The 26,997-nt window shown below is 41.1% G+C and overlaps 1 protein-coding gene and 3 non-coding genes across 4 annotated transcripts in view; 3 read left to right on the top strand and 1 right to left on the bottom strand.

Moving 5' to 3' along the window:
* LOC140268899 (contactin-associated protein-like 4) overlaps positions 1–26,997 on the top strand; it is a 133,793-nt gene that overhangs the window by 71,059 nt on the left and 35,737 nt on the right. The window contains exons 6-14 of the mRNA XM_072363893.1: positions 6,367–6,542; positions 6,636–6,767; positions 9,731–9,998; positions 10,129–10,278; positions 10,879–11,056; positions 17,065–17,171; positions 20,026–20,145; positions 22,695–22,895; positions 26,672–26,834. Coding sequence (XP_072219994.1) covers positions 6,367–6,542; positions 6,636–6,767; positions 9,731–9,998; positions 10,129–10,278; positions 10,879–11,056; positions 17,065–17,171; positions 20,026–20,145; positions 22,695–22,895; positions 26,672–26,834 — 1,495 coding nt within the window. The remainder of the gene's footprint in view (positions 1–6,366; positions 6,543–6,635; positions 6,768–9,730; positions 9,999–10,128; positions 10,279–10,878; positions 11,057–17,064; positions 17,172–20,025; positions 20,146–22,694; positions 22,896–26,671; positions 26,835–26,997) is intronic.
* Positions 12,188–12,270, bottom strand: trnal-uaa (transfer RNA leucine (anticodon UAA)). Its single transcript has one exon. It is a non-coding gene; the product is annotated as a tRNA-Leu (tRNA).
* Positions 13,795–13,877, top strand: trnal-uaa (transfer RNA leucine (anticodon UAA)). The gene has a single exon. It is a non-coding gene; the product is annotated as a tRNA-Leu (tRNA).
* trnal-uaa (transfer RNA leucine (anticodon UAA)) lies at positions 19,322–19,404 on the top strand. Its single transcript has one exon. It is a non-coding gene; the product is annotated as a tRNA-Leu (tRNA).

Raw genomic sequence — 26,997 nt, 5'->3', positions numbered from 1 at the left:
TCATTTTTTTCTGATTTTATTTATTCACTTTGTTCCCAAATGTCATCATTCTATATTTTTAAACATTTTTCTGTTCTTATGTCCTATCAAAACACACAAAGTCCCTTTTGGTATTTTTCCTTTTCATCTTTTCTGTTTGTCATGTTTTATTTACAGCGTTTACTGTCCTTTAACTTCTTCTCACTTCTCTTTTGTTCATCTCCTCGCACTTTTCATTCTGATATTGTGTAATTTAGGTCATCAGCTGTGGACGCTGATCCTCGACTCGTGCACGAACGCATCCAGGTCTGAACCCCCCCCCCCGAACATTTACTTTATGAGGCAACACTTAGCAACCACCCAGAAACAGCATCACAGTCCAGCCACAACACAAATTAGAGGCTTTCTCACAGATTTATTGTTAGCAGAGGCTAATATCTTTGGCAGATCGATACTGTGATGTAATAAATTTGGTCTCAGCTGAGATCTTCTAAGCTATTTTGTGTCACAGTTTGAAAGTCTGTTGAGTGGTTTTGAACTTTTGCTGCAGGGTTTTAACCGCTGGAGAATACATTCAGACCCGCTTAACCTTAAAATTCTAATTAGACAGGCTCCTGTCACACCAGTTCATACCTGTTCTGTACATTAATCGACTCTTTGTGATCTTGTAGATGTTGGATTTAGTTGCAGATGATATTCGTGCTTAGTTTAGCTTTTCTGCGCTATAATTTAATAAGCTAGTAGTTCGTAAACTCGGGGTGGGCCAGGCTAATAAAGTGTACATTTTGCACTGCTTGGAAACCATCGGCAGGTTTGTGAAAGCAACAACCAGGTAAATGTGAGGCAAAGGATGATAACTACAAACAGTGCAGCAACTCAAAGAAAGGCAAGAAGTGATGAGGCATGTCACAGCCTGGGCTTCACCAGAACAACGGTGGGTTATAAAAAGAGAGGCCGCAGGGTGCCGAATGAGTCAAAGTATTAGCAGCTGACAGTGTGAAAGTCAAGAAGTTACGAAGCCACTTCAAGACTTCTCATCCTGAACTCAGAGAAGAGCCAGTTGATTTCTTCAGGAATGAATTGCACCCAGCAGCATCTGTCCCATCAGCTCGCCTCCTATAAAGTAGCATTTAGAGCTGCCTGCACCACCGCTAACTTTTAAAGTTATTGATAACTTTCATTGATGATAAAGGAGATTTTTTCTTTCCTGTGTGGCATGCACAGCAACTGAAGACCAGTCACACTCACTCCACTTTAAGAAGAAGATCTTAAAGGAAATGGGTGGTGGGGGGGGTTGTGTTGCACAGGTAAAAAAGAAGAAATATGCTCCAGTATCACCTTTAATGTTTCCTCCATGAAAGAGATCTTCTCTCCTTCATCCCAAAGGATTTCACAACTTTTCTGTAGTTCACACATGAAGTCACAGTTGCTTTTAAGTCCATTTCAGACTGTTGGAGGTGGTTTATCAAAGAAACCGCGTGATTCTGACACTGTTTGGAAGTCCGGGGGCTTGAACATGTTCCCTATGACCAAAGGGGAGCCCTGGAGGAAAAGTTTGGGAACACAGTGAGGAAAAAAGGCAGAAATCTGGCTGCACGACCTTTTGGTGCAGATTGCTACGAAGCCTCTCATAATGCTTTGAGAGTCAGCTGCTGAATTAATTACACCTGCAGCTTTTTGACTGATAAAAATGGTCCGGCTTTCAGCCAGTGTTGCAGAAAGAATAGAACAAGATAAAAGGAAGAGATACTGTCCTGAGGGCAGGTGAGGAAAGAAGAAATTAACCGTCTCGAGCTCAGCACAGACTGTAATGAGGAGACAGAACAATAACTCTTCCTTTATATGAGCAAAAACCGCTGTGTTCATCCATAGTTTTTCACTCCTCTGTGAATGTTTTCTTTTTTCTCTGGACATGAATTATAGTTTGTGGTAAATCTGATTTCAGTCATGATGAAGAAAGCTATAATTATGAAATAAGAACAACCCCAACAGACGGAGGACACCTCTTCGTCTCCTTTATCCTGTATCCCTATGCTGTTGTTTTTTTGCTTTTGACACTGAGGATGTGAAACCGTCCACAGCCGATGATGACAGATGCTTTTTAAAGCATCAGCACGTGCACTCGCATGTTTAAAGATGTCACAGATAGTCCCATAGATGTGTATCATCTGTGTTAATGCACAGTTAGGTTTGGAAAATGAATAATAGTCATGTGGTGGCTGATTTTCTGCTGGTCCTTTTTATTCATATTATTTCATTCATTAAACCTATATATATGCAAAACATCTGGATGAAACTGGGTAACGGGACAAAAGAGATATAGAGATACTCCCGTCGGTGTATCGGTGTATGAATGTGTGTGAATGAGTAGAAAAGCACGTAGTTACAGATTAAGAGGTGTGGGTGAATGTTGCATGTAGTGCTGAAGCGCTTTGAGTGGTCAGTTAGACTAGAAAAGCTGTACAAGTACAGTTCATTTACATTTAAAAACATGTTAAATCAGCCATGTTTACACACAGCTCAGCAACTAATAGCAAGCAGTACCGACATTCCCATCAGACTGCATGCATTTGTAAAAATCAGTGAGCTTGTGCGGATTGCGACCTGGAAATAACTCGGAAATAACTCGGCTCAGTTTCAGTGTTTTTGTAGCTTCTTCCAACTGATGACCGACCAAACACTGTATTTGTTTGGGAAACTTTCCAAAAAGATGGCAGCATGGCAGCGTTATAAGTTGTAGAAGTTGAGTCACAGTCTGAAAAAGAAACACATGAACATTTTTTGGCAGGGATGTCAAACTCCGGTCCTCGAGGGCTGCTGTCCTGCAGGTTTTAGATTCAGGTTTTATTTTCCCTGCTTCAGCACACCTGATTCAGATCAATGCAGCATCAGCAGGTTTGTGCAGAACTTAACAATCTTTCAAAGAGATCCATTTAATCTGAATCAGGTGTGTTGAAGCAGGGAAACATATAAAACCTGCAGGACAACGGCCCTCGAGGACCGGAGTTTGACAGCCCTGGTTTTTGTTTTGTTTTTTTACATATTTTTATTGCACATTTGTTGATTTACAAACATAGAACAAGAAGGCAAATACAAGAAGACAGCAACAATAATAATGAAAATAGAATTAATAAATGAAAATGACAACAAAAAATCAAATAAATGCTTATATATCTATATAGATATATATATAGCCTACATATACACACCCGGATACATATACCTGTATGTAAAAGTCTAATGTAAATCAAGATAAAATTAAGTTGAATTTGATTTCACTTTACTTAAAGTAGACTTTAGGTTTGAGTCTGCTTATTACAAACAGCAACCCGCTGCGACAAATGAGATTTACAGAAACAATGTCTTCCATCTCATCTCGTTACTCTGAGTAAACCTGCTCCACAGTAGGTTTAACCTCACAGATGTGCTGCTGTGACACCGAAACCAACAAATGATTTGAAAAACCAAAGAAAACCGCATGAAATCTACAAAAATGTTGCCTCAAACGATAACCCGCCGAAACACACCTGCAGAGTTCTTTCTTTCTCATACAAGTAGTTACTAAAACCTCTGATTTTGCTGTTCTCTCCACGTAAAAGATAGATAAATCTTCAGATCAGCTCGTCATTCCTGCCGTCTACTTCAATGTCATCTTTCTCAAGGAAATTACAGAAAACCGCCCAGATTTTCCAAAACTATAACTATAAGCTGATCTTTTCTAAAGCCAAGAAGAAAGACGTCCCTGTTAACCACGGCGAAGGTTTATCCCTTTTCCATGAACAGGCTGTACTTCTTTCAGCTTCCAGAAAGCAAATATTGAGTAAGGCTTTTTCATTTTTGGAGGACATAAAGTTGTCCGGGTAGATATTCAGTAAACTTTGGTTTGACACATACCGGGTTCAACACTTTTTGCCAAAGCAGAGTATCAGAGTATCAGAGGACATCCCCACAAGCAGCGGAATAAAGAACCTTTTTGTTGCTTACATTTGATGCAAGTGTCTGGGATATTGGAGTTAATACTCGGGGTTAAATACTGTCTGCTTATCCATTTGTGTTGTATTCATTCAGAGTTTATATTCACAGTTTGAGTTTGAGCTGTTAGATAAGTTCTGGCCCGTTTTTCCTGTTAGATTTTCTTGCAAATCAAATCTCCACGATTGTAATCTGTTTTGTGACGACTCTGAACAGTTACTGATTTCTATGTAGAATCAGGGAAATACACGAAATTACTCCTCTGCATCTGTTGAACACACACATGCGCAGGGTCACACACTCGTGGAGACAGGTGCCAGACACTGGGGCAGCCAATCACAGCGCCCGGGGAGCCTGGGGGTACAGTGCTTTGCTCAAGGGCACCTCGGCCGTGGCAAGGAGGTGAACTGCCACCCCTCCAGCTGTCATTGGTTATTGGACGAGCCACGGCCGCCCCGTGATTAAGAAAGGGAAGGAGATGGCTCTATTTATTGTTACGCTGGGACAGATGTCTGTATTTTTTGGCCAATAATCTCTCATATTGATTCCTACTTTCCCATCGTTCATGCAGTAATCAAATCATCCATCTAATGAAACATGCACCCAGTCTGGGTGTCTTCTCTACCTCCTGCAACATAATAACTGTCCCATTAATCAACGCCAGCGAAGACATCTTATTTGTTTTGAAGCTGTGTTGTAAATTCCTCCCATATTGATTGCATTGTCTCTTTCTGTCCCTCCACACTGAAATCAAATAAATCATCACTACAGCAGTTCTGACGGCACGACTTCCTCTGAATCAGGAGGTGAATATTAGAGCTTTTTCCGTCTGAATGAAGTTGTTTTTTCTCTGCAGACGTGCAGGAAAACTTATCCTCTCACAGGCTGAGCTGAAATATCAGAAATACATTTGTCCATCATCCTCCAAACTGCCAGTTTGCCTCTCTCTGAGGTAGGCATGGCGTCTCCCCAAAGAATGCGTGATACATTTTTAATGTGCCATCTCTCCAGGTCCTTCTCTCAGCATAAACACAAAGTCTCTGTTGCATCCCCAGTGGGAGTTGGATCCACTTATTAGGACCGGCTGGCGCTCATTTAACATTAATGATGTCTCACCGTGTTTCTGCTGCTGTTTTTCAAATGAGGCATTCTGACATATTTGGCTTCGGTTTTCATCACAAGCGCCGGCGGCCTCGCGGTGATCCTCTCTGTGAGATGCTGACAGAAGAGACGCTTTAAAAGCAGCGCCGCGGCTGGTTTGTTGTCGCCGTCTTCAGGCTGCGGCGGCTCTGACAGCAGGTCAGCTGGTCAGAGGGAAGCTGGTCAGATAATGAGGAGAACAAACAAACCTGCAGGCTGTCAGATCGGGGATACGAAGAAGAGAAAGAAAAAGCTGGACAGGTTACATCACTTAAAAGGAAATAGACAGTAAATGGAAGAAAACCTGCTTATTATTAGAGGCCCACGATGACTACAATCTACAAGTCAAATAAGTTGAATAAAACCTCCAGTTTCCCAGTGAAATTATATTTTATCTTTTTATGCATAACGCTTCTTTTTCAAAGTCAAGATTAGACTTCGCCCAATAAACGGTGCTGCCGTGTTGATTAAAAGACTTCAGAATTACTCACAGTGTGATTAGTTTTGATTTATCAGTCCTTCCCTGCCATCCATCCACAGAGGTCTTCCTGCTTCTCTCCATCCTCTTTCTTTTCCCTGTTTCTAACTCTCTTGCTTCCTTCCCAACCTCTGACTTCTTTTTAAATGTCCTTTCACCTGACCTCTGACCTCTTCGTCATCCAGCTCTTCACCACTCTTCTCCCTCCCTCGTCCTCCTTGTTAAATCGGTTTTCTCTAAATTTCCTCCATCCCATCTGTGAGAAGAAGGTCCTTGTAATTGGCTGCTTTATTAACTCTGCTGTACCACGTTTTTCAGCTAAAGTAAATCTGTCTGATCCATTTCTGCTCCAGCATCTTTCAGCAATATTTAGATTTTGTACCTCACATCTATGGAGGTTACTCAGAAGTAACAATAATAAATAAATTACTATTATTTCAGTCAACTTCCTGGAAACCCGGGTAAAGGCCTTGTTTTTCTCTCACTGAGACTCCTGAAACTCAGTCCTCTGTTTCCTGTCTTCACAGCCCAGTTCTTGCCTCCCTTCATGAGCTATAAGATGAATTAAGAATTGATTAAAAGATGTTAGCGCTCCCATCTAAGGCTCTCAAACTCCAGCTGAGATAGCAGAACTGTTGAGCCCGTCTTCCACTGTTCAACCTTTGAGATCCACAGATTAATTATCTTTTGCCCCGCTCCAGTTCGGTTACCGGGCTGTTCAAAGCTGTTGCTCCTAAGCTTTGAAACAGCATTGCTCACTCAATCAGATCAGCAGCCTTCTCTGTTCTCTTTCCCAGGCAGCACTTCGTCCTCTGAGCCACGGCGCCTCGCCTCCCTCGGCAGTCTGCTCGACGATCAGCGCTGGCACCGTGTCGTCCTGGAGCAGAGGAACAGTCACCTCAACCTCACTGTGGACAAACACACAGAGAAAATTCAGATCCCTGCAGAGTTCAGCCACTGGGGCATCATGCAGGTGCGTAGAAACACTCCAGCACAGCTCTGCATTTACTCCTGCACACCAAATATGTTTGATTTTTCTAACACGCCTCTTATTGTCGCGGCTCAGCTGAGTATCGGGGGAGCCCAGAAGCCGGTTCTCTCCAAGAGGAACTTCCATGGCTGCCTGGAAAACCTGCTCCACAATGGCCTCAATGTGATAGAAAAAGCTAAACACAACGACCAACGAATTACTGTCAATGTGAGTATGTTTCACCAGCAGCAGCTTGTTGATGGTAAAGGCCGTATTCAAATCCTTTACTTGGATAAAAGCACCAGAACAGAGACGTTCTTCACAGGTAAAAGTCTTCCATGACACAAAATGCTGAAGTATTAGCAGCAAACGGCAGTTTAAGTGTTAAAATAACATCATTAGATTAGTGACTTTAAAGCATCCGGGTGAAAGCAGTCGCTGCTGGTTTGAATCCCTTTTATTTAAGAGGTTGTGAGGTTATTGATTTTTGGTGAGATGTTTGATCTGTTGAACATATTTACCTGCAGTCAGGTCACCTTTGAGCTGTTTTTTGACTCTTATTTAGTGACACGCTGTTAAAACTCTCTCATTTTTTTATACGTGATGCAGAAATGTGGACAAAACAATCTGTATGATGTGTTAGATTAAACTGAAATGCAGATTTTTGAGCTAGAACTACGTTGGATACTAAAACCTGAACTCATAACGAGCTGACTGTTCAAGCATGGCTTTGTTTTAACCTCACTGCTCTCATCTAAACCGTAAATTAATGTCTTTTTCTGCAGTTGTCGGTTGGATGTTGCCTTTGCGGTGTGTTCAGGTGCTGTGGGTTTTTTCCCATTCGCTGGCATCGTGAGGAGGGCCTTTAAATACAGATAACAAATCTATAAAAAAGCTAAATCATCATCAGTTGATAGTCATGTTAAGAGCTGAGGAGACAAGTTATTGGCTAAGTGAGAATCTCAATCCCATTGGCTCTTTATATCAATCAAGTCACCAGGTGATAAAATGTTGCCATGTGAAATCTAACATCTCTCACTGGTTCGTCGTTAATGTGTTGTATTAAAAGCTTCTTTTATTATGTAAAATCTTATAAGTAACTTGTAAGTAAAGCTGTAAAATGAATATAATGAAGCAGTAAGTAGACGTCTAATAAGGGAGCTGTACTTGAGCTGATTTATGCAACTCCAAATGGTTAAAAACCAAACTACATGGTTGAAGTCTGTAATAAAATAGTGTTACTTTGCTGTGAAGTTGACCTGGAGGTAACTGCACGGTAAAAATTCAATTTAATACTATTAATCAATGAAATATGAGTCAACTTTAAGGAGGATTGTGTGGTTTTGATCTTCAAAAGTTACCACCAAAGGGGGCAGAGTTTTATCAGGCGAGGTGTACCTTAGACTTATTGATATTTATTTGAAGAATAGATTATGTGTATTACATACAAGTGTTGTAGATTGCAGAGATTAGAGATAATTAGCTGTGATAAAAAGTGATTACAGCTCTCACAAGTCTGTGTTGGGTTATTTCAGCCAGTGGGAAAAAGCTCTTCTTCATTGGCTCTTTGGACTGTTGATTCACTGAAAAATCCTCTGAGATGACACAAAAAAAGCAAACTGTAATAAGATGAGCATGATCTTGGATTTTAGGACAAACATGGCAGCAAATATCTATAAAAACACTGAGAAAGTTGAAGCTACAGCATAAGCTGCATCCACAGCTGATCAGTCCTGAAAGAATGGTTGTAAGTTCTGCCTCAGATTTCAGTCCTTTACTGCCCCAAATCTGTCTCCAGTGAAGAAAAGCAGCATCGATATTTATTGTACTTTGGGCTCTTTTCCTCCGTCTTTTCATAGCTTTGCTGCAGTGGATCGTGGTGAAAGTAATGACAGTAAAAAGCAGTCATATACTCAAGTATAACAGCTGTAACTTTAACTTTTTTTTAATGTTTTAAGGATTTTTCTTTCACAAAAAGAGCACCTATAAACCCAGTAGATTTTGAGTGAATTGCCGGCCTACGTAGCTTTTTGGAAGCACACGAAGTTTCTTTTTTATTCCTCTAATGTGATGATGGCAGATCACGTAAACCATTTGGGAACAGCAGAGCGCTTTGATGTTCGGCTCCTCAAACTCTCCGAGCTCTGGGCTTTCACATCTGAGAGAGAAGGCGGCTTCAGTAGCTGGAGCTCAGCTTCGTAACATAAAGACTGAAGGCTAAAATTAACAGTAAATCTGGAGCAAAGTGCTCCAGAAACTCATGGAATATCACTGATCCTTTTCTTTTTATCGTGACTTGCTTGTTAAGAGACAAACTAACAACATTAACCAATTTTTCCCCTGATTATATGACTTCAGGTCAGCCTCAGGAGTAAATCAGGAGGGGATCTGTGTCCTCAGAGCACCTCTGGGAGAGCCTCAGGGTACGAGTGCCGCTGTTGCATGCTGGTTAATGAAGCCCATGAGCTCTTAACAAAGACTCTGAGTGATGAGAGGACAAGGTTACTCCACCTTGCTGTCGTTATTAGAAGATGGTGCTTCGGTGCCCGGTGTGGAGCTCCCCCGAACCTTTTCTACTAAATCGTGTCTCCCTTTAAATGAGATTAACACGTCTGACGCTCTAATGGATTTCCATGAGTTTTGTGGCTCTCACAGCTTGAACTCAGTTGTAGTTCATTGTAACGGAGAAAGGTTTCAGCTGCTCTGAAGGCAATGGCATCGAAATAACACGGATGTATGTATGCATATCCGTGTGAATGGCTTTTGTGACCTTTTATTTCCCACCTTTTCCTTTATAGTGTGCAGTGGTGATGCGTTCTTCCTTGTATCCTTTCATATATCACTTTAAAGGCGTTACAAAGGGCTTTTAGATGTTATCTCTATTTACGCGATAAAGATAGCAGGCCGATACTCCCAGTAGAGAACTGTGGCTGTGATATATAGGGCTGCCGCAGCAATATATGCAGTGTCATTAGCTCCCCCCTGAAACAATGGGCTGCAATGGAAATAACCTCCCAGCTTTGGTATTTTCACCTTGTGCTCAAAGCTTCTTTTCTCAAGGAGACTTGCTGATGAGACCACTGTGACACGGGGTCGCTTCGACACACCCTCTGCATCTGATTAATATTCATGTTTTCTGTTGTTTTATCGCTCTTGTGATCACTTTTTCTGCCCCGCCTCTTCTCTCTCAGGGAAACGTGACCTTTTCTTGTGCTGAGCCACTTTCCGTTGCCGTGACGTTCCCCGGGCCCCGGAGCTTCCTGCAGTTACCGTGGACGACGTCATCCCCCTCGGGGGGTGTGACTCTAGGGTTTCAGTTCAGGACTTGGAACAAGGCGGGGCTTCTGCTCACCTTTAACCTCCTGCAGCAGGGGGGCGTGGTCTGGTTGTTCCTGAGTGAGGCCAGACTCCTCCTGCAGATAAATACGCCGGGCAGAGCGCTGCTGGAACTCAGCACGGGTCTGTCTTTTAAATTTAGTCTCAAATTAACCCTCCACACCAACAAAATCACCAAAATCCAAGATCTGTGATCTCGAATCCTGCGTCAGTGTAAAAGAATATGCTTTGTATTTGTCTAATGTTTCCCCAGGGTCTTCTCTGAATGATGGACAGTGGCATTCGGTTGATCTTATATCCAGAGGCAGCCGTCTTACTGTCTCCGTTGACAAACAGGAAGGTGGTGTAGCTCATGCTACGCCCTCGTTTCCCATCACCATATCCAGTCACCTCTTCTTTGGAGGTAAGTGAGTGAAACGCTCAACATTTGGCTGTTAGAGTCTGCTAAAGTGAAAAGCAAACCACCTTTAAGTACACAACATCTGTATTTCTTTATATTTTCCCTCCAGATGTTCTATTAATCTTTTAAAGTGGTGTTGAGTATGAATTCGAAGGATGGAGCAGTGATGTGTCGCATAACAGACAACTTAGCAAAGAAGCCATTTTAAATTATATCTTTAGGCACTTTGCTACCAGCAGCCTGTCACAAAGACACAACATTTATTCCCATTTCTTTAGTTTCATCTTTGAAAAACACCCAAAATAACACAGTTTCACAGAGAAAATAGTATTTCTGCAGCAACAAGGTGATTCCCAAAGAGCTGTTGGCTGAAAACTTGGCATATCTCAGCATGGTGTGCAGTGTGTCCTTAAAACATTTAAGGAAACTGGACAAGTAGACACACTTTCAGTATCTCCTCTTCTTCTTCTCCCAAAACTGGAAAAAAAAGGCTGTAAAAAGCCTCCAGAACAGCTTTTATCCCATTATTGATGCAACCTGCAGTCATGTGACTTCATCCCAGCCGTTTTGCTGTCTAACTGCTCGTTTTTCATCCCCATCAAGGCTGTCCTGCTGAAGACAGCCTTGAAGGTCAGGAATGCAGAAACCCGGTTGACATTTTCCAAGGATGCTTGCGTCTCCTTGCTGTCGAGAACCAGCCAGTTGATCTGATTATGGTGCAGCAAAGACTTTTGGGAAACTACAGCCAACTGCAGATCGACATGTGTGGCATCATTGACAGGTCAGAGCCACCAAAACCCACCTTATTGATCCATTAAACCGTCATTTACCTCCCTGCTGCCTTTGTGAGGACAACACTTGCAGATATTCGGATTCAGGGTGGTTTCAGTATGTGAAAATAATTAATTTACTGATAGAAGAATGAATCTACCATAACATTAAATTTCCATTTTCAGTGGTCATAATTCAAGAATTTGACCAAGTTAGACTTATTTTACCAACCATAACCAGCATGTTTGTTAGAATATGTTGGACTTTAAGGCTTAAAGGTATTAGAATCATTCATTCAATGCTGTACAAGGATTAATACAACTTTGATCTTACTCGATGCAGCAAAGCTTAACATGAGAATCCACGAGAGCTTAAATCTATGTGAGTATTGTCATGGTTTAGTCCAATGGTTGAACCACTTCTAAACAGCTAAAACAACAGTTCTTATCTGACTTATCATACTGTTGGGTGTATAAAACATATTTGATTATATTGACAATGATTTAAGAGAATTGGGGGCATGTTTATCTGAAGTTTAAGTTATTATTCCTGCAGTTGTTTTTAGCACATGTCCACCTAAGTTAAGGGGCACCAGATCTTTTTACCCTTAATCAATCTTCTACAGTAGTGTCCTGCAGGTTTTAGATGTTTCCCTGTGTTGAATGTGTTGAATAAACAGAGGTGTGGATTGCTCTTGGTTGTTGTGGTGCTGCTGTTGGTCCTTTAGCTTTACTTTAGACAGAAGCCAAAGTGGGCTTTGTGATGAGTAAAATTAAATGTTAAAATAAAATAATGTAATAAAAAAGTCTTTCTGTTGTTATCAGCCCCTCCTGGCTCAAGCTAGCTTTAAAACAGTCAGCATTCCACCTTCGTGTAGCATCATCTCTGAACTCTATGCATTGTTAGGTTAGGTTCACTCTACAAGGTTGAGACCCATCATAAGCAGGTTGAGATTTGGGTTAACGCCATTTTAATGAGTTTTAAACAATATTCCAATGTTAGTTTATTGAATTTAGCTCAAGCCCAGAACCTTGAATCATGATCAGTGAAGAGGGAAATAGCCAGAATTTCATTCTGGAAGTGTTCAGTCTTTAGTAGTTTTAGTCATTAGTGTTAATTTATGACTGATAAGCTAAAGATCTACCAGGAGTGGGGTTTGAACCCACGTGGGTATTTACCCATTGGATCTTAAGTCCAACACCTTAACCACTCGGCCATCCTGGTCAGGTCTTGTCCTGGAGAGGTGTGGCACTGCAGCCAATCGTAGCCCAGGAGAAACACTGAGGGTAACTATAACCTGGCAACCTGGCAGAGACCATGCACAGTCAACACTGCAGCATGTGCACATCTGTCATGTCGATGAGCGATGCAACACCTAAAATCTTTTAGTCTGAAACTGACCTCAAGTGTATAATTAGGGTTTGTAGCTGGAACCCACATGTTCATATGAAAGGGATCAATCATTCCGGCATAAAGGCTGAAATGCAGGGGTTTTTTCTTGGGTATATGTCCATCAGAGCTTCAGTCTAATGCTTTAACCACTCAGCCGTCCATTTTCTATACCTGCTTAATCCATCGGTCGGGTCACAGGGGGGGGGCTGGAGCCTATCCCAGCGGTCATCAGGCGAGAGGCGGGGTTCACCCTGGACAGGTCGCCACCCGGGTGTCTTTTACTCAAATATCACTCATAATCAGACTATATTTGTAGCTGTTGAATAACTGATATAAGGGATTTGTGTCTTAAGAAAATATTACATAATCAAAAGATACCATTCTTTCACACGATATGAACCATTTAGTGCAGTCATTAGAGGTCAGATTCCTAATAATTTGTGTGTTCATGGTGGTTATTTCCACTCATCACTTTCTGGGAACTGAAGATTGACGAGACCAACGGTTTCAGAGCCTTAAGAGTAAAAACAAGATCTTTTTTTTCTGTGTTTGCAACCAAATCCATTAAAAGAGGCATATTAATGAGAAATCCACAGAAAAACACGCCTTGTTTTGCTTCTACGTTTGAAATCTCGAAGAGGAAGAACACATGACGACTCTGAAGGGTAACAAATGAATTTCGAACCATAAAGATCAGGCTTAAGAGCAGTTTAATGGAGGCTTCCTTTGCTAAAAGCTTTTTGACACCAGTGGAATCGATACAAAGAGGCCTTTTCAGCTGAGGTGATGTTATATCTGTCAGAGGTTTAGTGAAGGTTTTTATTCTTTTCTGAGTGTTTTGTCATCTAACTTTATAAGAGACACAACTTTTGTGGAAGTCTCATTTTTCTTCAGCAAGGTAATTTATTTGTGAGGTGAAGCATTGTGTTGGGTGTGATTCAGAAAAGAAACAAACAAGCACTCAATAAATAAAGAAATAAAGAAATAAAAGTGGGCACACACACAAACAGTATTTCCACAAAGAGATGGAGCTTTATTATCAGAGGAGATGTGAAGCGTGAAATAACTTGTGACGGCCCTGTTTGTTCTCCTCTCCTTGATATCTGACAAATCAACATCCCAGGCAGTATTTTTTAATTATCTTATCTGTTATTCTCACCTGTGTCTCTGTCTTATTGTTACGATTTGTCAGCTTTCATCGGGGTTGTTTAATTTAACATGATATCAGCGGCACTAAAGCTATGACAGAAATGCTCAGATCTAACACTTTAGCAACTCTCTTAACTATTTCAAGACTGATTTTCCTGATATAGTTTACTTTAAGTTTGGTCTAAGTTGATTTGACTGCTTTTTGTCACCAGGATGGCCGAGTGGTTAAGGCGTTGGACTTAAGATCCAATGGGCAAATGCCCACGTGGGTTCAAACCCCACTCCTGGTAACAACCTGGTGCCTTAGCTAAGTTAGACACCTGCTGTTTTTAATATGAACGCCTTATAAGGATGCTGCTGAAGTACAAGTTTAAAGACACTTTTACTCCAGAAGCAGCATGGACTTTGTAGCCTATCAGCAGTCAGACAGACTAGCCATCAATATGTACTCTATATACCACATCTTACACGCTAAATTAGATAAACCCTCCTGAATCCCGGCTGTAATTCAGTCTCACAGATGCAGAAATAATATATTCAAAATAAAAGAGCTAAGCAGTGTGATAATATGAATAGAAAGTGAGAGCTAAGTGCTTTATCTGCGCGGTTACAGCTAACTTTGATATTAAAGCACCATGAAGATAAATGAGGGGAAACAAATCACAGTTTAGGATGCTGACAGGCTGCTGAGTTTGGGCTTTTATTTAAAATAAGAAATAGCTGTCAGTTTTCCTTTGCTTGTGTTGGGACTGAGAAGTTCACTAATGTTGCCTGAATTTACCTTCAAGAAGAAGGGAGGGGAGGATGGATGGCACAGCTATGTTTTCACTAAGTCCGGCTAACAGCAGCACTTTATTTCAACACTTTCTGAAGTTACTTGTTTAGGTAAGAACATTTTTTGCTTGTCTTGTGTGGGAGGATGGAGGGAACTGAAAGAAACGGAAAAGGGATTAAAAAAGGACTAAGAGGCAATGTTGAGACGTCTAAAATGTTTACTTTTCTCTTTCTTTTGATTTGAGATCATGACTGATGCACATTCCATCAAAAACACAACAATTTTGAGCAGCTTCAGACAATAACATGACCTGGTTAGGGTTGGAAAGCAGTTATGAACAGATCTAAACTACATTTGATTTGATAACTTGGTCGTCACCTTTGTTGACCCCGGTTTCGTGTAAACGCAGCATGTCATGATGAAACGTCGTCGCTCTCTGGTTGGTTTTAGGAAATAGGTTACGGCTGGTTAGGATCAGAAAGCAAAACTCTTTACAGTCATGGACGCCATTTATACCCTTCACTGCAGTTACTCTCACCGACCACTAGAGGGCGCTTATTCTTTGAGCGTATTGATCGTATCTGTTTCAACAGCACGATTAACTTAAATTCAATAAAAAAAAGTCTAAAAATGAAAATATGTCAGCGTTCAGAGTCACGACAGCGTGTGACAACAAAGAAACGAACACAAAGAGCTACACAACGAACACATTTGGAGCTGTGACACTGGTAATGGCCGCCTGTTAAACTTCTGTATCGCCATTTAACTCCATTAGTTCAGCACTGCTGTAGTTTAAGTATGTTTGACTCTACAGTTCTTTGTTTATCAATTGAAAGCTTTTGCTGTAGCTGTAAATTCTTTAAAAACAGAAGCTAATTTAATTAGGTTTCGTGAACTAAAAAGCTAAAAAGCACCTGAACAGTAAAAACCTTGTTTTTTTATCATGATTTCTGTCTCTGGTGTTGGAAGCTTGTCAGACTGCTTGAGAAAACGGCAGCTTTAAAGCATCTCTAAAGAAGTTTGTGAACCTAAAAACCACATTGACTTTTGTTTTGCACATTCCTGAAAACAGCCGAGAGCTACCCTAAAGGGCTGAGGGTTTCCAGCTCCCTTTTTTTGAGCTTTTGATGGCGTCTTTGTGGCGTTTTCAACATGACAACAGATTCAGGCGTATGGCTGCACATGTGCAGGGCTCAGGGATTTGTTTCTATGACGATAGCGTTACATCCCACGACTGTAGGGGGAGCTAAAAAGCAATAAGGTTTGTATGCAGCTCCATCCTGCTGTGCACATCTGTCCTTCTAATAACTGACATTTCATTATCATAATTTATGTTAAGTAGCTCACAGTATTCAGAGGTGCACTTCCACACAGGAATATGAGACATGGGTGAATAATGTAAGAGCATAATGTAGAAAATCAGGCTTTTATGACTGCGAATGCATTATTTAACACACATTGGCTTCTTCTGAACTCAGACAATAGCTTCTGATGCCCTTACATTTGTCAACAATACACAGAGAAAGATAAACACGTAATTTTCCTTCTCAAATATCACCGTTTACTGATGTTTATTTTCATCTAAATATTATATTTTGTAATCCTGTCTGTCGCTTTCAGTTCCCTTCATCTCCTCCACCCACACAGGACCGATGGTTACTGCAGCATGATATTTATCTATAAATAACACACAGCTTCAGTCTCCCGGGAGCTAAATTCATTGAAGGAGTGTCATCAAACAGTCCAGAAGTGAAAGGAAAATCTCTGAGTGGAAAACTTTTCCTTTTATAGGGAGTGAAAGAAAACCCTGAAGCACGGACTGACCTTACTGACAACTTAGAAGTGTTTCGAATTAAGTTTCTTTCCAATCAAACCATAATAAGTTTTTATGTTCTTTAACCAAGTTAACCTTATTTTTAAAAAAACAGATTTAAATGAAAGATATTATTTTTGAGGTCCTTTTGTCCATCTTTATAACCACCAGAATATTATTGGTCTCCCTGATGCCACCAAAACAGCTCTGACACGACATCCTCGGACATTTCCTTTAATGCATCATTTTTAAGGTTAATTTCTATGTTAAAACCAACAATTCAACTGCATTTTGAGTAAACTACACTATGTTGCCAAAAGTTTCTGCAGATTAGATTATTCAAATTAGAATATTTAATGTGAAGATTTTCCCTTTTTTAAGCAGATTTACATATTTATATATTAGTTTCTGTTCCAGTGTGTTGGATGTGTGGTCTTACTTTTCATAAGTTATTCCCTGTTAACTACATGCTGTGGCTTTAGACCTGCCTTCACTACCTTATTAAGCATAAATCCATACATTAAGACAAGTTAAGACGTCTAGAAATTAAAATAACAACCTGGTGATGAGTTTGTGCCACAATAAAGAAGCAAACACTAAAATGCTCTGCTTTCCTACATTGGAATGTAAATACTTTAACTTGCATGTTAACCATTTATATGGATATATATATATATATATTTAAGTTTCATAACAAAACAAAAGAGCTGTTTTCATATCGTCCAACAACCACAAGAGTATCCGTTTAAATCTGAGTTTTTTTTTTTACATGCAGTTAAATGTTTCTTCCCTTGGATACTGCAGACATAAAGGAGGCGTTTGGCGTCCCGATGCGTTTCCCGAGTCTTGCCAAGGTGCTCACCCTGTGCTCCATCTTTCCGTGTTTCAGGTGTTCTCCCAGTCACTGTGAACACGGCGGCGTCTGCAGCCAGTCCTGGACCGGCTTCCACTGCAACTGCTCCGACAGCGGCTACAGCGGCGCCACCTGCCACAGCTGTGAGTCACATGACCGGCAAACACCAGCACATCGCCACCGGGCCACACCACAGGGCAGAGATAGACGGACGGGGAGTGACATGAGGGCTTTAATGTGACTTTAAAAAGACAATTTGGTCCTAAATGCTTTTCCCTGTGTCTTGCCAACAAGCAAAATCAAGTCTTTCTCATTTAAATTTAGTTTTTGCTGACAGGACATCATATTTTGAACAAAGATTTGAAAATTTTAGCAGCAAAATACATGAGATCTTAGCTCAGAATGCAGCTTTACATCCTAAACATCCATCACAGAATGCAGACTTCACTTATTGTACTTAATATAGTTGTTTTATGGATTACACAGAGTTGTAGATGCTTCAGTTTAAGCCTTCATTGATTCAGCTCACTGACAGCTGAAGTCAGTGAAACCTGGGAGAGTTGGAGCTCATTACATCCTGCTGCAGATCAGGATTACTTTTGCTAAAACTGGAAGTTAATTTGGGCAGAGGATGCACTCTCTGGGAGATGTTTGCCAAATCGCAACAAAAGTAATTAAAATACTTGAAATAAGGCACGAAAAATAAGAAGAAACCCAACAATTCCCTTTGAGCTGGTGCTTGAGTTCAGCCCAGGGGAGCTTTACCAAACACAGTGTCTGAGATGATCCGAACACTGGTGGGAATCCTTGAGGGGGCACAGAAACAGTATGAGGAGCTGAAGCAAGAGTCCTTGTCAGAAGTGATAAATATGACTTTAATTTCACTGTCTTATGCTTTAAAGTAAGATAAGACACAGAATATGTTACTTCCTGTTGCCGTTAGAGAGATCAGGAACCTGGTGAACCCCCCGCTCGGATCAGAGCTGTGAGTCAGGATCTGTTGCTCACCTGAAGAGAAAATCAGCGTCGGATTTTAAAAACTCCTCTTCTGAACTGTTGGCTTCTTAGATACAAGGACTCTGTCACAGTTTATGTTCTGTTCCATGTCTTGTCTCGTCATTTCCTGTTTAATTTTGGAAATCACAGTCTCCTCTCCTTTCAGGTATCTTGCCCTTCCTCCCGTGTCAAGCGTCTCATCGTCTTCCCTGATTCCCAAGTGTTTCCACCTGTTCCCCTTGGTCCCTCATGTGTTCAAATAGTTTCCCTTGTCTTCTGCCAGTATTTTGTCTCATTTTGAGCATCATTACCAGCCATTTGTCTTGTCCCGAGCGAGCGACTCTCCTGCAGTGCATCTTGTTTTGTAATTTATTCTTGTTCCTTAGCCTTAGTTTATTTATGGTAACGGTAAGTTTCATAGCTTTGTTTTTCCTCCGCTTTGAAGGAGCGATTTTTGTTGTAACCATTCCTGGTCGCCTCCGTTAAAGGAGAGCTTTTAGTTAGCGCTAGAGTTTCATAGAGCCTCTGTTTTGTTAAGATTGCGTCTTTTGTTTTATTCCGCCTCATTTTTGAGAGCGTGTCTTTGCTTTGTTAAGTGTTCATAGCTTTTCTGTTTTCCTCCCAGTTTGGAGAGATTTTATGTTTTGTAACTTTCATAGCTGCGCTCCTCCTCCCCATAGATACGGAGGAGAGCACTTAGGAGTTTTACAGCCCGTTTCAGATCGCCCTGCAGTGCTGTGATCTGTCTCGTGTTTGTTTATTTATTTAAATAAAACCCTCTTCTAACCACATGACCCTGCATCTGAGTCCCCTGGTAACTGACAGACTCGGGTCAGCTGGTCCAGTCCAGACTAAACCTGGAGAAGCAGCATTTAGCTGCTATGCTGCAAACAAGTGGAACAAACTGCCAGAGGAGATTAAACTGTTACCAAATGTAGACATTTTTAAATCCAGGTTAAAAACATTTCTTTTCTCATGTGCATTTATGCATGAAATCTGCACGATATCTTTTAACTTATCTAAACTGATGCTTGTTTTAATTCATTTTAATTATTTATGTCTATTTATATTCTTTTACGTATTTGTAATGCTTTTTCTGCTCCCCGCTGCAATGCTTTTACTTTAGCACTTTGAATTGTTTTGTACAGGAAATATTCTGCAAATACATTTGACTTTGACTTCTTTCCAACCTCTGATCAGCCTGATCAATAACTATTTATTGTAGGCGTGTCACATGGGAGCTATAGTCGACATCGAATATCGAAGCAGGTTACGGCATGTCAAACATGTTGGTGTGACCAGGATGACCGAGTGGTTAAGGTGTTGGACTTAAGATCCAATGGGCAAATGCCCTCGTGGGTTCGAACCCCACTCCTGGTAGAAAGTTAAACAGCAACCAGTACAAATGGTAAGCTTGTGTGTTGAATTGCATGGTTTCCACCTAGAGAAGAGATGTGCAGGTTTGGGACTGGATAGTGTAGGGTTATTATTGCCACCTTACATGTGGGAGATCTGAGTTCAAATCCCCTGCATGAAAGGTACTATCTCCAGTAGGGGTCCTTACCCTATCTGCCTACCTGGAAGTCACTTTGGATAAAAGCGTCTGCTAAACATGTGGCGGCGGTTAATGAGATGTTAGAAGAATAAGTAAAAGACAGTGAGGTTAGATTTACTGGTCGAAAAAGGGTATTTTTCAGCCGTGGAGGATAAATTCTAAACAGGTGAGCAGAGTGTGGGAACCTTCACGTATAAATCTGATCAAAGGGAGCCCGAGATGAAGGGAGGAAGACTTATGGAGGCAGGAAAAGTTTTCACATCAGTCATTACTGTCACCTGCAGCTTTTGTTTGCTGCTGCAGAACTGATGCCTCAGATCATTTCCTTTACTGTGATCGTGACACATTGATTCAGTGCTGTTACACACATGAAGCAGCGCCCGTGGTCTTCCTCCCCTTCACAGCTCCCAGCATTGCTGACGCTGATCTCATTATTTTCCTCCCAGCTGTGTACGAACAGTCCTGTGAGGCCTACAAACACAACGGCAACACGTCGGGATATTTTTATATCGACGCTGACGGCAGCGGACCGATCGGGCCACAGATGGTCCTCTGCAACATGACAGGTGACGCAGACACACTCCACTTCCTTCTCTCCCCCCATCATCACTCAGCGCTTTACATGATTCACATTTACATAATTTTAATGGATGTTCCACTTTATCATTCCCTTCATTTTCACCCTCAGTCACCTCCACTAACCCTCTCCATATGTGGCTTTTTTATCCCTCTACTTCAAATACCACTACTGTATTCTGTTTGTTTCACAGCTTAATATTCACATGTGGATCTATTTTACTCTAGATCAGTGGCCATCGAACTGTGTTTAAATGCCCTACCTTAAGTTAAACATACACCCAACAGCCACTTTATCAGGTACACCTGCTCAATTGGTCGTTAACACAAATAGCCTCGTTGAAAACACCTTGTTGAAAGTACACCACGAAGAATTAAGGCAGTTCTGAAGGCAAAAAGGCGTCCAACCCTTTACTAGCAAGGTTACCTATCTGGAGCTGGTTGGAGCCTCTGGAGAACAGGCTTGTTCTGGTGCATCCTGCAGACGTTCAGTCAAACTCAGATCGGAGGACTTTGGAGTTTGAGACGATGTTCCCGTGGTGTGGCCGGTTTTTTACAAAACAATATGCTTTAATGTCCCCTCTGGGAAATCTGTCTTGGACTCAGATTCTGTGCACGTAGATGCCTTCAAAGTTAGAGCACAAAGATAATCCGGCACATTGTTCCCAACGTCCACAGAGTCCTGCGTAGCCATGACAAATACAATATACTGCACAATCCCTTCAGCCTCACACAGAGCTGTTTGAAAGTTTGATAGAGCGAGGAACAGAAGTTTTTATAACTTTTAACTTCATAAAGGAGAACTTGATCATCTTCCAAAGGGCAAAAGCCCATATCCTGCTTTAACTCAGCTGAGTGAGTTAATTATGCTGAGTGAGTTAACTTTAGTGAGTTAACTGTGCTGAGTGAGTTAACTTTACTTAGTTAACTGTGCTGAGTGAGTTAACTGTGCTGAGTGAGTTAATTATGCTGAGTGAGTTAACTTTAGTGAGTTAACTGTGCTGAGTGAGTTAATTATGCTGAGTGAGTTAACTTTAGTGAGTTAACTGTGCTGAGTGAGTTAATTATGCTGAGTGAGTTAACTGTGCTGAGTGAGTTAACTCTGCTGAGTGAGTTAACTCTGCTGAGTGAGTTAACTCTGCTGAGTGAGTTAACTGTAGTGAGTTAACTGTGCTGAGTGAGTTAATTATGCTGAGTGAGTTAACTTTAGTGAGTTAACTGTGCTGAGTGAGTTAATTGTGCTGAGTGAGTTAACTGTGCTGAGTGAGTTAACTCTGCTGAGTGAGTTAACTCTGCTGAGTGAGTTAACTGTGCTGAGTGAGTTAACTTTAGTGAGTTAACTCTGCTGAGTGAGTTAACTGCTGGGTGAGTTAATTCTGTGCACGTAGATGCCTTCAAAGTTAGAGCACAAAGATAATCCGGCACATTGTTCCCAACGTCCACAGAGTCCTGCGTAGCCATGACAAATACAATATACTGCACAATCCCTTCAGCCTCACACAGAGCTGTTTGAAAGTTTGATAGAGCGAGGAACAGAAGTTTTTATAACTTTTAACTTCATAAAGGAGAACTTGATCATCTTCCAAAGGGCAAAAGCCCATATCCTGCTTTAACTCAGCTGAGTGAGTTAATTATGCTGAGTGAGTTAACTTTACTTAGTTAACTGTGCTGAGTGAGTTAACTGTGCTGAGTGAGTTAATTATGCTGAGTGAGTTAACTTTAGTGAGTTAACTGTGCTGAGTGAGTTAATTATGCTGAGTGAGTTAACTTTAGTGAGTTAACTGTGCTGAGTGAGTTAATTATGCTGAGTGAGTTAACTGTGCTGAGTGAGTTAACTGTGCTGAGTGAGTTAACTCTGCTGAGTGAGTTAACTCTGCTGAGTGAGTTAACTCTGCTGAGTGAGTTAACTGTGCTGAATGAGTTAACTTTAGTGAGTTAACTCTGCTGAGTGAGTTAACTGCTGGGTGAGTTAACTCTGCTGAGTTATTTAACTTTGCTGAGTTAACCATGCTGAGTCCCTTTGGGAAAAACAGGTGGCTGAGACAGCAAAATATTATATATATATTAGGCTGATTTTATCTTTTACATCAGGCTTCTCAGCTAAGATGATGCTCTTCTTGAATTGTGAGAAATGGGATTTGTTCCACAAATTGGACCAACAGCTGAGGTGTTGGACTTAAGAGACATTTAGCAAATGACTCTTGGTCCTAATTTATTTACTTTACATGAGACGAGTATTCAGCTGACAGAAATTGATTTCAGTACTTTGATAATTAATATTCATCAGCTTCTACATTTTAGTAATTTACTATTTAATTTGTCTCATGACAGTACAAACTTCCTGCAGATTAATCAATAATGTGACTCTTCAGCAACATACAGTTTGCGTTTAAAACACATCTTGAGCTGTTTTGCTTCAGTTTTCACTCCTTATGTTTGGCTTCATGTGTACAAAAGTGATCCTGCACATATTCTCAGACAAAGGTTGTTTGCTTGTGATGACTCATCAATATCATGTGGATCAATTTGTCGCCACCAGAGGAGAACACGTGGATGGTGATCCAGCACAACAACACAGAGCTGACCAGAGTGCGACCCTCTCCAGGTGTAAAACAGCATTCGGTTTACTTTCACTACACGTCTGAGGAGGAGCAGCTGTTGGCTGCCATCGACCAATCAGAGCACTGCCAACAGGAGCTGTCCTACCACTGCAGGAAGTCCCGCCTCCTCAACACCCAAGGTAACAAATTTGGCTTGACAAAGCTGCTGGTTACAGATGTCATCTAATATTTACTGCCTCACCGTGTCACATGACATCAAGTCCTCACATCAGTGGTCAGAAAGGGGCAGCATTGCTCCTGCTGCATTCAGTGGCACCTGGGAAATCAGAGTTTCTAATCTATAAACAAGAAGATCAAGCGTTCTCAGGTCTGGATTTTATGTATTATCCTACAGAGACAATTTTCACCTTCTGCACCTTTTCAGCTCATTATGGTTCAAGAGTTTTTTTTGCTTCGTTTTGTTTGAGTTTCTCACTTCACCGAGTGGCAGCGACCTTTGTGAGAGCACAAAAACTCATCTTTTTATCCAAAATACCTCAATGTCGATGAAGATTTTCAGTCATCCAGGTCAAACCTCTCATCCAACTTCAGATGAGAGGTGAAACATCTTCAAGATCCAAGAAGAAGTGCAGTTGCCCTTATTCAAGCTCTTGTGAAAAGAACTTTCATCTTTTACTTTGAGCAGCTCGTTTTCAACAGGAAAAAAGCTTTAAAATCATCTTAAATCAAGAGTCACTGTACTAAAGCAGCAATGGCCTTGAGGATCACATCTTTATCCTTTCGATTTCCTGTGTTTACTCTCCCAAGAGTAATGATTTTGATATTATTCTCAAGTCAATGGTTCTCAATAAAAGAAATAAAAGTGTTGCTCCTGCACAAATTTCTGCAAAATCAACCATTTGTGAAAATGTGTCCTCACCTGAAGGCAGCACCGGTTTATGTTGACCCCTAAATCAGCCAAAGTTACCGCATACGTACGGTGCATTTTCTTTTAATTCCGGTCTTAACTTAAACGTCGCTCGGCTGGAACAACCGGAAACATTAAACAAAGCTGGGGAACGATGAGAAGAATCCTCACTTTTCCCGTACAAAGCAAAGGATTGAAACCAACAAAGCTTCAGCCTGAAGTCTGCTCAGCATCGGCTCTCTTTTATTTCTCTTTTGTTGCGACAGACTGAATTGTACAAATCTCTTAACAATACTTGGATCAGAATTACAAATGATTCTAACTGAAACTCTAAAAATATAAAAATGTTTTTGAGTTTGTTCTCTTCTGGTGCCAAACTTTAGTGTTTTGGGATCATAGTCCTCTAATTCTCAGGGAGATCTCACTATTCAAACACCTTCTCTAATCCCAATCCCTTTCATCTGTTAATCTCATCTCGGGGGAAGATTTGCTGGAGTCTTTTATTTTCATCCGTTTTCCTTCAAGTCGCCTCAAGTGTGGGCTCAAATAAGAAATGAAAGCGTTAAACGTTGAAAACAGATTTATAATCCCCTTTTGACCGTGCTGCATTCAATTTGTCTGAGCAGCATTGAACTGGAAAAACGTAGGCTGTCTGCAGTCTAAACAGAAGGAAAACAGAGCGTCACATTTAGCTCTAAAGAGCCACAATTACAGACGTCAAGAAGGCATGTAAGCTTGTGTTTTAGCTTTTTAATTCATTTTAAAGAGGCACATCCATGAGAGCTCTGCCGGCGCCAGCAGATTAGGCGTGGTGGTTATCACCGTCACCGCACAGCAAGAGGGTTGCAGGTTCGATTCCCAGCCGGGCCTTTCTGTGTGTCTGCCTGGTTTTTCACAGGTTAAACATGTCAGCATTAAAAAGCGACATCATCACCTTCGATAAGCAGATTTTAGCTTGATTGCCAGTTTTCTAACACAAATCAACGGCGCTCCTCAAGGTTTCGTGTCTCCTGTGGCGCTGCAAAGACAACATGAGAGACGTTTGTGGGGTGAAGCCAGACTTTGGTGTGTCAGGTAATAAAAGGACGACTGAAAACTGTGACAGTGATAGAAAAGGAAGAATGAGCGTAGAAATAGAAATTCCATTATAAACTCCCCGCCGCTCGCCGGTAAAGTAAAGAAAGGCTGACTCAGCAGAGACGTTTCAAATCACCCTCCTGCCACCCTGCACGCTCTCAGAATGCGAAATGCACTTTTCTGTTTAAGCCGTCATCGTCTGCTGTATGAAGACGATATATTCAGCGTCGGGGTTTGGATGGCTTCACATTCTGCCTTTTTATTTTAATGGGAGGCGGAGAGATGAGGACAGTCGACTATTTTCTCCACAACAGAGCACACTGGCTGTTGTGCCATACGTTTTGTATCCCTACACACATCTTCCTTCATTGTGGAGGAGGGAAAAAAGGCTTAAACTCTCAAGCTTCTCCTTTCTTTTTGGATTATTAATTTATTTTAATAGATTTTTAAAAAATGACTTAATAGGGTTTATTTACACCACTAATCGTCACGACTGTTCTAAGATAGTTTGATAGTCGACTCGTCATCGATTATTTAAACGATTAATGCTTCTTAGCAACGATTAATCGACTAATCGTTTAATTAAAACAATCTAAAACTGAAAAAGGATGCATTCAAGTCATATTTCATCTTTTTTTTATATATTTATAACGCTAACATTAACAGAAAATGCTAATAAGAGTCCGGCTGTAATGCACCAACAGTCAAATAAATACCAAAAAGTGAAAAAGAACAGCCTGGTTGTAACTGTGGACTGTGAAGCTTAATGATATCATTTTAATGTTGCACTTTAATGTTAAAATCCAAGACAACTCCGCTTATTTATAGCTAGCAGGCTACGCTAACAAGCTAAATATGTTACCATGGTGACTCTGCGTCTCTTAGAGCTCCAACCTACTTCCTGTTCACATGTTCATGACAGACATGCTCCTGTGATACTTGAGGTCAGCTTTACAAAACTTGCAGGTAATCTATTTTTTCTGGGTGTTGAGGGTGAAATGCTCCCAGACCCTGGACACTTTTGGACGAGAGGACGATCATTTAGCCGCAGCCATTTCACTGTTTCTACAGGTCATCTCCCGCTATTATTTACCTTTAACGCGCATGCATCTCTAAGCAGAGATAGGAAGGAAGTGAGATGACTCACTCCGTACCAAAAATGATGTGCAGCTCGACAGCGTGAAAAAGACGTAACCGACAATTATCGACAATTAAATACGTCGGCGACTAATTATGTTATCGATTTTTGTCGATAACGTCGACTAATCGTTGCACCTTATTCTGAGATGATATTTAAAAAAAAAGAAAAGTTTTGACTGCTGAGAAGCAAAAGCAGCCCAGCTGTAGCTGAGCTTTTTCACAGTTATTATGTGATAAGTGTTATTTTCTCTACTTATATGTACAGAAATGTAATTTTTGCTTTGTTATTTTCATGTTATTTTCCACCATTTTCCACCTAAATGGACAATTAGTGCGACCAACAAACCACCTGAAGACCTGTAACCTCTTATCAGACAGCAGCTATTTTATCATCTGTCAGCATTAATAAGCTGCAGAACACCCAGATGTTTGAATCCAGTCAGTAGCTCAATGCCTGGGAGGTGGGGATGTGTGGGTGGGAATCTAAAAAGCTGAAACAGCTGTTAACAGGAGATACTGCAGCAGCAGGTCCAGACTCTGATTTTTAACGTTTCTAATCCAATAAACGGTCCTTCTTCATAAGGTGGTATTCAGGTTTATACTCTTGATAGTGTAAAAAACAAAACAACTATCATTAAATTGCGAGAAATCAGTGATAATAGTATTTATTTTAAATGTTTCCAAATCACTTCAACATTTTAATTCTACACTTGACGATATTCAGAAAGAACCAACATTTTACAGATGATTGAAAGACATTCAGTAAAAAGTAAGAATGTTTATGGGTTTACGGACACATTCAGGAGAGTAAAGGCTGTGTTTGTGTTTCAGAGGGTTCTCCATTCAGCTGGTGGCTCGGTGGTCCCGGTCCCGGTCGTGTCCAGACTTACTGGGGAGGAGCTTATCCGGGCAGCCAGCAGTGCGCCTGCGGCCTGCAGGGCGACTGCGTGGATCCGCAGCACTACTGCAACTGTGACGCCGACCGCATGGAGTGGTACTGACCGTCATGAACGTGATATGTTAACGACTGAAAAGTGGTCTGAGCGACCAAATATAGCTCTAATTTTAGCCCAGAGGGACTGAAAGTTTACTTCAAACGGCAGCCTTTTCACAACCCCCTGCTTATTGATCTGATCGGCCAAGTTTGAATAAAAACA

Source organism: Leuresthes tenuis, unplaced genomic scaffold (genome assembly GCF_036924035.1).
Source record: "Leuresthes tenuis unplaced genomic scaffold, fLeuTen1.0.hap1 SCAF_14, whole genome shotgun sequence".
NCBI lineage: Eukaryota > Metazoa > Chordata > Actinopteri > Atheriniformes > Atherinopsidae > Leuresthes > Leuresthes tenuis.
This window is presented reverse-complemented; position numbering and strand designations above follow the sequence as displayed.